Below are 12494 nucleotides of genomic sequence, written 5' to 3'. Positions count from 1 at the left end.
TTGACTGTGACCCAGGGGTAAGAGCCATTATTGTAGGAACGATTAATGGAAGTTTTGAGAACTTCTTCCTATCAATAATCAAGAAGCAAAAGCACAACCCTAGCGGAACTCCAGAGGTTAGTGCCACCACCAGAGAAGTGAAAGATGCAGGGATATTGATATCTATCACATCTCCATTTATCTGTTTAGTCTGTGCAAAAGTTGGATGGATCTTGAAAAATGACTATGGATTACAGTAAATTTAATCAAGTGGTCACTCTGATGGCAGCTATTATACTAGATGTGGTATCATCACTGGAGGAAATCAACAGAGCCTATAGCACCTGGTATGCAGCTATACAACTAATAATGCAGCTTCTCATATGGCAACAAACACCTGCATGGTCTCTGAGCCCCAGAAATGGCACCATTCCCCATCAATACCGGTCAGCCACCTAGTGGCAGGTTAAATGCATTGGATGCCTTCTATCACGCAGGGGGGCAGAGATCTGTCCTCCCTGGAATAAATGTATTCTTGATATGGTTGTACATTCCCTGCTCATAATGCTCCTGGCTAGCACCACTATCAACTGGAATGCCTCATCCATTTTCATGGTATTCTATATAGCTTTGTTTCTGATCAGGAAACTCATTTCATAGCAAAGGTTGTAAAGCAATAAGCTCCATGGAATAAAATGGTCTTACCACATACCCAGAAATTGCTGGCCTAAAGAGAGACTTAACAAAGTGAGCTGGGAGACAAAACTCTGTAAGAATTGGGTTCAGTCTTACAGGATGCAGTATTAAGGCCATTATATTTATTGGTGCTTTCACAAACACAGCCAAAATACAGTCTAGGAATCAAGGGATCAAAGTGGGAGTGGCTCCTCTCACTACTATACCAAAGAACACTCACGTAATTTTTGCTTTCCAATCTGCAATTTGAACTCTGCCTATTGGTTAGTTTTCAAAGGAAAATGCTTCTTTCAGAGGAATACAACAATGGTTTTACTGAGTTGGAAGACGAGACTGCCACCTGGCCATTTTGCACTCAACATACCACGGAATTACTAGGCAAAGAAGTTGTTTACTGGTTAGTGATTGATTTTGATTACCAAGGGGTAAGTGAGTTGTTAATGCATAATAGGAGCAAGGAGGATTGTGTCTACAACCCAGGGGACTCTCTGGAACACATCCTGTTTTTTCCATGACAAGTAATAAAAGTTAATGCAAAACTACAGAAATCAAAGAAAAGAATTATTGAGGATTCAAACCCTTCAGGAATTAAAGTTTGGGTTATCCCATCCAGTAAAGAACCCCAGCCAGTTGGGCTTCTGGCTGAGGGCAAAGGAAATATAGAACGGGTAGTGGAAAAAGCAAATCACAGATATCAGCTATGGTCTCTTAACCTTGTTGCTCTTTTACATAGCTTATATTTTCCTCTCTATCTCTTTTTGTTGCATTCTGGGTAACTACTTCAGCTCTATGTTCGAGTGTATAAACTTTCTCTTAATCTCTACCTAATTCGCAGGTTTAACTAGTTAAGATATTAATTTCAGTGATTATATTTTCATTTTAAAAGTTCATTTATTGGTTATTTTATTTTTAAGATTTTATGTATTTATTTGAGAGAGAGAGAGCGAGCACAAGCGGGAGGAGGGGCAGAGGGAGAGCAGACTCCCTCTGCTGAGTAGGGAGCATGGAGCCAGCTGATACCAGGACCCTGAGACCATGACAGGAGCAGATACTTAACCCACTAAGCCACCCAGCCACCCATGTAATTGGTAATTTCAAAAAGTCAATTTTGATAGTTTCTTTTTTGTGCATGGTTTTGATACTCTTTTAGGTCTTTCCCCATATTAAGCATGTATTTTATTTTGTATCTAATAATTTTGCATATTTTATGTAGCATTTTACTGTTTTGTAGTGAGAGGTATTCAGATTTTCTTCCTAGTCTTCCATATTATTAGATAGAACAATTCATCTATTTTCAAATCTCACACTGAAAAGGCAAAATGAATTTCAAGGTTCTTTTTATAGAAGTCAAGCATTTCTATTACAAAATTGTTCATCTTATTATCCTTCTGATCAAAAACAATATAGAACTTTTTGGTTCTTTCTTAGTTCATGGTGTATTTAGTGATTCTGTAATTTTTTCATGATGCTCCTAGACCAAAAGATATATTTAACACTTCTGTTTTATTAACAACTTAAGTATTTATGTCCTAACCACTTAAAAGCCATTTGAAAAAATAGTACACACAAATACAAACACATATTTAATGAAAGAATGTGATAATTTATCCAAGGTCAACTATAAATTACTTTGCTGATTAAAAACCTTAAGTAATTAGTAAGACCCAAAAGCTAGAAAATCATAATATCAATGATCAACTTTTATTGTTAAGAGACTAAAATGAATTTGCTATTTGTTTACCTTCCTTAGCCAGTTGTCAATACATATATTTTGTAATTATTTACAATGATATTAAAAGTGAAAGAAGTCCCAAAAATGGAAAGAAAGAAGAACCATTACTTCATGCGTGCCACCAATAAGTCAAGAAACAAATACCTCCCCATCTGGCAAACTCCTTACTCATTTTACAAGGCTAATCCCAAATATCATTTTCTATGTAAAGTGTTTCTTGCCTAAAAACTCTCAGCCACAACTTGAAACTCCACCTATAGGACTCTCATGAGGTCACAAACACGCACACAAAGCACACTGAACATAATTCTTTGTTTATATGTTTGTTTCATTGATTAACTGTGAGCTCTCTGAGCCAATGATTTTCTGAGGGAAAAAAAAAAATCTTCATTTTTTTAATTGTGAGCAATTTTTAAATAGCTTTTTCAGGTATACTTTACATAGCATAGCATTCACCCATGGTAAGCATATTTTGCTGATTTTTAGTAAATTTGTAGACTTGTGCAATTATCAGCACCATCCAATTTTAGAACATTTCCAACATCCCATACATTTCTGTCAGGGCCATTGGCTATGAAAGCTCACTCCCACCCCCCAGCCCCAGGTAACCATTGATCTGCTTTCTCTTTCTATACATTTGCCTTTTCTGGACACTTTTATAAAGGAATCATACAATATGTTGTCTTTTGCATCTGTCTGGCTTCTTAGCATGATTCTGAGGTTCATCCATTTTGTATCAGTAGTTTGTTCCTTTTATTGCTGATTTATACTTTGTTGGGTGGATATACCACATTTTGTTTAAATATTAATCAGTTGAGGAACATGTGAATTGTTTCTAATTTTTTTACTATATAAATTATGCTATTAACATTCATGTATAAATTTTTGTGAGGACTATCATCATCATCTTTGTAATTGTAAAAGCGTGCATAGAGTAGGCTCAACCCATGTTTGTTGACTGACTGACTTAATGAATATGTAGGAAAAATTTCTCTCTAGTAATCCAAGTTCCCATATAGAAATAGAGGAGAGGGGCGCCTGGGTGGCTCAGTCGTTAAGCGTCTGCCTTCGGCTCGGGTCGTGATCCCAGGGTCCTGGGATCGAGCCCCGCATCGGGCTCCCTGCTCGGCTGGGAGTCTGCTTCTCCCTCTGCCTCTCCCCCTCACCCCCGCTCATGGTGCTCTCTCTCTCTCTCTCAAATAAATAAGTAAAATCTTTAAAAAAAAAAAAAAAAAGAAAGAAATAGAGGAGAAATATATACCAGGGGTATTCAGCTACTTTTTTGAACTATTTTCTTCCTTAAGGGCAAGGCTATCTAGAAGAGCATATGAAGGAAAATCCCTGGTTGGGAATAGGGGAGTAAAAGCATGTAATCTGAAAAAAAAAAAAATTTTTTTTTCAGTATTACCATAGTTATGGTGTGAGATCTTTATACTTAGCAAAATGGTTTAATACTTATCAACAGATTTAAAAAGGATGAGAAACACTGCTTTTGATACCAAGTGTCCAAATCTGTGTTTCAAGGACACCTCAATTTTCTAGAGTCAAATATCCAAAAATCTCAAACATATGGGGGCAGCCCAGAACCTGGAAAAAGGTAAATGTGTACATAAGAATGTACTTTGGCCTATGAATTAAAATCTACAAATATACTTACAAAAAATAAAAATGAATATTTCTAGGTAATTTCATAAATGCTGCTGAAAGCAGCCTATTTTGACAATAAATTTCAATTTCTACTCATGCCAATAAATCAAGTGGCCCTGAATGAGAACAGATTATTACTTTTATAATATATGTTTAATGCCATAAGCTCTCAGAAAATAAAATATTTGATAAAAATTTCCAATAACCACTCAAAAACTTTCAAAGCACCTATATGTCCCTCAAAGAGCTATATGGTTAACAAGATTTTTCTTAGTTTTCACAACATTTACATTTTTTTACTTTTAGAAAAGTTATTTCAGAACTATAAGCTATCTTCAGAATAACAAAGCTATTACATTGTTATGGAACTGAAGAATAATTCTTTATAAAGTTAGTATTTTAGAATACATTTATTTTTTTGTATACATATCTTGCAATGTTCCGAGGTTGCTAATTCAATTTATGGACCTCAGTGTTATTTGAAATACGAAGTAAGTTTGTAAGAAGGTTGACCAACCCTAGATGACTCAGGATAGTTAATTTCGTTTTATTACATAAAATTTTTTTCTGCTTTTATCTGGAATTCTTATTACCTGAAACCGTTACACCTTAAGTACTGAAGTCTAAAATATCCATGTATGAATAAAACATAATATTCTTCAAATTTTTTTCTATAATAATAACTGAATCCTTATTCTCTTACAACTCCAGCTTCAGCAGACTGTTTGTAATCCTCCTCACCCCCCAATATGTCATGTATTTTGATGTCACGATGCATCTGGATAGGTGTTTCCTTAGAATACTGTACTCTAAGTCCTCTAATCCCCAATATACTCCTCCAAGGGCATGTGGAAATGCCCCGCATTTTCAAGCATCCAATTTAAATTTTACTTCTTCTGGAGGCTTTTCCACAATCCCTGTTTTCCTCCAAGTAAAGTCAATGCTTCTTCATGTCAGTTTCCATAGTACTTCGCAAAATTCTAAAATACCAAGTATCATATTGTACATAAACTTAAAAGAAATAGATACAATTGGTAAATAAACACATTAGATATAATCTGATATTTTCTATTCTACTATATTCTATTCATATTTTTTATATTCATATTTTTTTTAAATGCTCATGATGACTCCAGGTATTTTAATTTCCTGACCCATGTATCGGGTCAAAACCTACACTTTAAAAGAACATTAATTTAGATGATAAGTTTTTTTATGAAGATGCCATCCTGCAACTGTGTTAATCCATGACCAGGGAAATGCCCCATCTTATCAGTCTTGTAAAGAAAAAAAATCTTATCAGTCTTAGAAAGACCTAGGAGACTTCAGCAATTCATAATGCCATCACCAAAAAGGAGCCTTCCTTTAAAAAACTTCCCTCTCCTTCCATGGTCTTCAAATATTAAAAAATAAGAGGGAAGGATAGTGGACACATGGATAGTACATAAATAATTGTAATTTTAATTTTCATCAGATATGTTAACAAGAAAGCAAGCCAGTCTGGTTGCTTTAATTCATGTCCCCTATTTCTCTCCTAACCAACCTCCCAACCCCCATTCTTTAATAGCTCTTAAGTAATGGATTCTGTTGTAATAAACTCAAGATAATCATGATGTAGGAAAAAATAATAAGACAATGGGAATTTTAAGCAATACTACAGACCTATGATCACCCTAATTAATAAATACTTAATCTATGTCTTTAAACACACACAAGCAAAGAGCTAAACCAGCCATTAAGTCATAATTTAGCTATGTGGGTACTAGATACATATAATCACTTGTAAAATGATATTTAGTTATTGCAGTAAAAAAGATGCTTATGTTTTATTACAAACACTCAGTGGCATAATATACAATGCCTCAAATTCAGTAAGAATAAAGAAAAACACATAACAGGATTATAGGAATAACTGTAACAGGAATAGTTCTGAGTAACTATTATCCAATTGGTCTTACATATATATATGAAGCCTGAAAATATTTTACAGCCAAGAAATAAATCTGCTTCTTTTTTTTTTTTTGAGTTTTAATTTTTTTTTTATTCTTATGTTAATCCCCATACATTACATCATTAGTTTTAGATGAAGTGTTCCATGATTGTTTGTGCATAACACCCAGTGCTCCATGCAGAATGTGCCCTCCTCAATACCCACCACCAGGCTAACCCATCCTCCCACCCCCCTCCCCTCTAGAAAAATAAATCTGCTTCTATTGCCATAATTCCCATACTTATAAATAACACTACTGCAATTTCTTTTCTTCCCTTCTTCCCTCCCTCTTTTTTGGTAAAGAAAGGAAAAGCTCATAACACTGCTGTGAAGTCATAATAACCGAAGCCAAAATATTAGGACAGGTAAAAAAAAAAAAAACTGAGATTGTTTAGAAATGAAGGAAAAAGCCCCTAGCTATTTAGAACATTCCAACCCAGGGGTGCCTGGGTGGCTTAGTCGTTAAGCGTCTGCCTTCAGCTTAGGTCATGGTCCCAGGGTTCTGGGATTGAGCCCCACATTGGGCTTCCTGCTTGGTGGGAAGCCTGCTTCTCTTTCTCCCACTCCCCCTGCTTGTGTTCCCTCTCTCGCTGTGTCTCTCTCTGTCAAATAAATAAAATCTTTCAAAAAAAAAAGGCTTTGCCTGTGTTAACTGTGGAATATTAAAAGCAACAGATATATTCTAAGATTTTGTTTTTATGTAGGCACATAAAAATGCTGCTTAGAAGCAAAGTATTTTGAATACAGAGAAAGCAAACTGGTTCTAGCAAACAGAAAGATGTTGTAACATAGAGTGATGAATATTACCAATGGAAAAGGACATTACTGATCACTACAAAAAAGATTTCTAACACTATAGCTCTCAGGATTGATGCCATTTTTAGTACTAGAAGAGACCTAGGAGACTTTAGCAATTAGTAATGTTATCACCAAAAAGGAGCCTTCCTTTAAAAAATTTCCATTTCCTTCCATGGTCTTCAAATATAAAAAGATTGTATCTATTGGGGAGCTTGGGTGGCTCAGTCAGTTAAGCGTCCGACTCTTCGTTTTGGCTCAGCTGGTGATGTCATGGGTCCTGGGATCAAGCCCTGTGCTGAGCTCTGCACTCAGTGGGGGTGGGGGGGGTGGTGTTTGCTTGAGGATTCTCTCCCTCTTCCCCTCTCCTGGAGAATGCACTCTCTCTCTAAAATAAATAATTTAAAAAAAAATTTTTTTTAAGATTTTATCTATTAATATAAATGCTTATATCTTATTAACCAAAAATATGTAATAAAACATAAAGCGCAATAAAATGACTTATATCAGGTTTTGTGAAATTCTGACAATAGCTTCTAACTCCTCACAGGTGGAACCAGAGAGGGCTGGGAATCAATTTGTTCATTTTAGAAGCAAGTACATGGAGGCCTAGAAAGGTTAAACGGTAAACTTCTTCTAAAAAAATAGTAAGGTTCAAAAATCCAAAATGTAATTAGTAGGTAAAACAATTGATATGAAAATAAGTATCTATATTTTAGTAGTATTCATTTTGTTTTGTTTGGCTTTTATACCATTTTGTTTGGGGTATTTAGAAGTTTCAGTCAAAACTATATCTCACTTGAAAGTGACCATTTTTAGCTGACCATTAAATAATTTGTGAGATACAAGTGGGTGGAGGTAGGTTTATAAGCTGAACTCATCCCTGTATTATTTATACTTTTTCTGTGCCCTAGTGTCTGAGAATTGCAGTCTATAAGACAATCTGCCATGGAGAAGGTGGCTAAATAAGGAGAAAAATGATACTGTCTAGGACAAGTGCCAAATTCTGTTTCTGTCAATCATGTCTTCATATTACCCATCACTTCCTGACCTGGCAAAAAGTTAGTCTGAAGACTATCAATTTGGACCTACTCTGTGGTGACATCAAGTGACATGCCCTACTGGCCCATACATACAGAAAAAGGAAGTCATTTATAATCATAGCCTCCAAATTTTAAATAGTAGAAAGCCTAAAATTATTTTTGAAAAATAATCAAATCTAAGATACCATTTTTCAAACTAGGGTTATAACCCAATATGGGGTCATAAAAGCAATTGTGTGGATCATAAATCAGCATTTTATAAGTCAAATAGAAATAAATATAGAAAACAGAATATATTACACATAGCAAGGATATTATTCCATGAAAAAATTTTAATTGTTTAAATATATTGCATATACACATATATATAGTTGCACACAAACATACATAAAACACACATATCTGACTAGGCGTATGGGTCACAATTTGTACATAGTTTTTGCTATAACTCACCATATAAAAAATATGTATCTATTGTTAAGAATAGATATTTCTTTTGCTTTGTATACCAAGAAGCATTATCTACTCTTTCTGATCTAAATTACCCACACAGAGTTGGGCTCAGAGATCCTTCCCCAAAAAAAATCACAGCAAAAGAAAAATGCTAATTACCTTGACCTTAATTTACATTTTGCATTTACAGCCTTAGGTCACATGCTATAGGCCTTTCTTGGTCTAAACACTTTTTCCCCTGCAAATGCCTTCCTCTTTCAGCTTCTTCTTCCTCATTCTTCATTACATGGCCACCCTCTCCCTCTCTGTCTACACTGCTGGTTCCTCTTTTCCTCCTACCTCCTAACTGAAAATTATCTCTGTTCTTACATACTGCAATTTCTCTGTATATTTTCCCTTGCTGAAAATCTATCCATTGCAGTTTCAAATAATATTTCTATTTTGTTACTGCATTCTAGGTGCTTACAATGTGGTGCAAAGGACATGCATATATACTGTGCCCTTTCATGGCTCTGTGCCTCTGCATAAACTGCTCTCTTTGCCTAGGAAGTCCAGCCATAAGTGAAAGATGAGAAGGACATAGAATTAAGGCATTTGCTTCCTTTTTGTTCTTTTTTGCTAGAAGGGAGTGACTTGCTAAGGAGACTAAACCAGTAAAGAGGGAAGTCAATGATGCATTTATTTATTAATTCTTAGAAGAAATAATTACTGGAGGAAGGTCTTGAGGAGCTAAAATTCAGTCAGTAGTTGTAGAAATTTGCCACGGACTGAAGGATATCTTTTCTAAAAAGATTGGAGGAAAGTAAGTAAGGGTAAGAAGGTCAACAAGTACTTAGGGGGAGAGGTGGCGTAGATCTGCATACGTATTATACACCAACAGGAGCGAAGTTGAGTTTTTTAAAAAAATTTTTTTAAAGACTTATTTATTTTAGAGAGAGAGTGTGTGTGCAGGGGGAGAGGGAGAAAGAAACTCAAGCAGACTCTGTGCTGACTTCAGAGTCTGATGCAGGGCTTGACCCCATGCCCTGAGATCAGGACCTGAGCCAAAACCAAGAGTCAGGCGCATAACCAACTGCACCACCCAGGCACCCCTGAAGTCCTTTATATTTATTTGTAAAGTAGGAGGAGGTATAATGAGCATGATGGAGAAGATGGTGGGGTCAGAGAATTCAAGAGAATGGTGTTGGGTTTAGAAAAACACTTTGGAGGGGCACCTGAGTAGCTCAGTTTGTTGAGCATCTGACTCTTGATCTCAGCTCAGGTCCTAATCTCAGGGTCGTGGGTTCATAGGTTTGGGCTCCGTGCTGGCCACACGCTGGGTGTGAAACCTACTTAAGGAATAAACAAAACAAAATAAAACAAACCCACTTTGGAGCATGGAAAAGGGCACTGATTAGGACCCATGGGCAGCTTTGAGGACACAATTGAGAATGTAATAATGAATTTATACTGGTTCAAGTTTGTTCTGCTGTGAGTTTTTTTTCCCCCGGCTATCCTAAGCAGCCTGTGGGTAGGCATAAAGAAGGTAAAAGGTTGAATTGGTTTACAGTTGGAGTTTCACTAGGCAGATGCATTATAAGGCAATGAGGGTGAGGAGATTAAAAAGCACAAGGGACAAAGTGGCTAGGATAACTGAGGGAGAGGGAAATAATTCTGGGGGGGGGGGGCCTTACCAATAGATAGATGGGGGAATAGATGAGGGACTCAAGAAACTTGAGCTTTGTGATGAAAAAAGAGATATCAAAGGGGTAGGGTAGTATAAAAATATATATAAAAAAACAGAATTTTAAAGGGTCAGATATAAATAAATGGAAATTCCAGTATTTCCTTCTCAACTCCAATAGCATCTTGTGGATGTCACTCTGGAAACAATGCTCTAAAGAGATAGAAAGGAATATTCCATACAATGGAAAGGCAAAGTAATGTAATTAATAAGCAGGAACTGTCTAATTCAGCTCTGAAATAATAAAATCAAATTTCTGACTCTTCTGAAGCTTCAGACTGGACTTTAGTGAAGCTCTACCAAAGTACTGGTTCACAATGAGGTTCCCAAATCCTTGCAACTGCAAAAGAATCTAGGCAATGACCGTATTAGGCTTAAATACTGAGGTACTAGATGCGTTCCTACTCCAGCTAAAGAAAATATCCCTAAGTACAGTATAGGAAGAAAAACAAGCCCCATTTAAAAAATGATGATCAGAAGGTTAAACACTGACATGGCAGAGTTTCTCCTCAGCAGCAGAAATTGTCCCCTGTATGTTGTACCAAAAAACGACTCACCTGAATAAAATGTGTTGATTTTGGCAAGTTCCTTTTCACAGGTTTGGAAAAATTTTTCTTCAAACTTGGCAAAATACCTCTTTACCGTGTCCTCATCTGTAACTGAAAGCAAGGAAAAGAGTATTTGAATATGATGTCCAAAGGCCAATTAAGAAAACTAGGGAAATAAAATTTAAAGGTACTACTTCCTTATTCTTCAAAATGACAACAATGAACTGTGAACCATATTAAGCAAAGACTAATGAAAGCAAAGACTATTGTGTTCTTCATAGGAACACAGTCATTTTTTAACTGAATGAGACTCTCTAAGTCTTTACTATAATAAATTTATAGTGATGAAAAAAGTAAGTGTTCTAAAACTTCAGAAGACACTACTGTACAGATGTGATCAAGGAAGATTCAAGGTGTTGGGAGTAGAAATGAGTAGGATTTAGCAAGAGTAAATATTTCAGGGAATAAAAAAAGGAACAGAAAATGAAGACATGAATATATAATATGATCCTGGAAAAAATGAGTTGATTATTTCTACTATATTAAATTGCTTTCCACTCATTTTCACTTAGCCGCACCAGATACAGAAAAAAAATGTAGACTGATGGTTATAAATTACATATTCTCAGCCTACAGCTGCTGGGTAGGAACATAAGTGAGTTGAGCAAATGGTTGATTGTACAAGCATGGTGATAAACAGCAACTGACACCTTCAGGATAAGGAGTGGTATGGATTCTGGCAAGTAAGAGCACATGTCCATCTAATTAGTTGCCGTCCTGTGGTGACAGGGTTAAAGTTGTCACATCTTCCAATTTTCAAGACAAGCCACAAATCCAGATATTTTAAAACATAGTGTAGACCAATCAACATATGCCTCTGCAGGCTGGATCCACTTTGTGAGTTCTGTTATACAGCTGTTAATTTACTGAATACCGTAAGTACAGATATATGTAGCTTCAGGAACCTCCAAGCCTAAAAGGGTATGATTCTTGTCCAAGTAAGATCTGCCTAGACTCCAGATGCTAATCATAATTTAGAACTATCCTATTTCTGGATCTCTGGGGCAATCTAAGCTTGAAATGTGTAGAAAAAGTATAGGTCATTTTATGTTCCCCAGTTGCTTCCAATCTTAGTGCAATCCCAAAAACCCTTACACAGTTCATCTGTCCAGGAATAAGAGAAACAGTATTTCCCTGAGTAATAGCAATACACACATACACATACTAATTCTTTGTACCAGAGATAATTTAAAGAAAAACAAAAGCTTAAAATGAAGTTCTAAAAAGCATGTAAAATCTATTCATTTAATTTGAATAACACAAATGTTAAGAAAAAATTATCACTACACAAAACCTTGACTTTATTTCTATACCTACTTCTCTATTTCTTATGCTTTAGAACTTAACAGATAATGCAGGATTCTATTGATTTTGCAGTAAAGAAAGGGTGGCCACTTTAAGTTCCTCATGTAAGCTTCATAATTTAGGTACAATAAAGGCTATAGCTGCCCAAGGCCACTGTGAATTATTTTTACAAAGCATAAAGCAGGTCAAAGCACCCTTTTAAGGTGACCTTGAGTTAGAGATGATCCATGGTAACAGATGCTGCTCTTATAATAGCATTTAGCTATAGCTAATTTAAAATAAGAGTAATCTCTCATTCTACTTTATTACCCATTTTTTTAATTTTTATTTTATTCTTTATTGTATTGTTAGGAAAGAAAACCCAAAAGCAAAATATAGGCTTGGTCAAATTTACTTTGTTTCCCTATTTACAGAACAAAGTTGTTCACCAAAGCAATTTAAATATAGCTTCTGTTTAAAAAATAATTTTAACATATTAATATTTATATACAGGTTGCATATTCAACATCAAATATTTAAAATA

At 35.5% G+C, this 12494-nt stretch overlaps 1 protein-coding gene across 2 annotated transcripts in view; it reads right to left on the bottom strand.

Moving 5' to 3' along the window:
• Positions 1-12494, bottom strand: part of XPR1 (xenotropic and polytropic retrovirus receptor 1) — a 249464-nt gene that overhangs the window by 83209 nt on the left and 153761 nt on the right. For both annotated transcript variants that reach the window (XM_021682766.2, XM_021682767.1), the window contains exon 3: positions 10616-10717. In XM_021682766.2, the coding sequence (XP_021538441.1) occupies positions 10616-10717 (102 nt within the window). The remainder of the gene's footprint in view (positions 1-10615; positions 10718-12494) is intronic.

This window comes from Neomonachus schauinslandi, chromosome 6 (assembly GCF_002201575.2).
Source record: "Neomonachus schauinslandi chromosome 6, ASM220157v2, whole genome shotgun sequence".
NCBI lineage: Eukaryota > Metazoa > Chordata > Mammalia > Carnivora > Phocidae > Neomonachus > Neomonachus schauinslandi.
The sequence above is the reverse complement of the archived record's forward strand: the minus strand, read 5'-3'. Positions and strand labels throughout refer to the sequence as shown.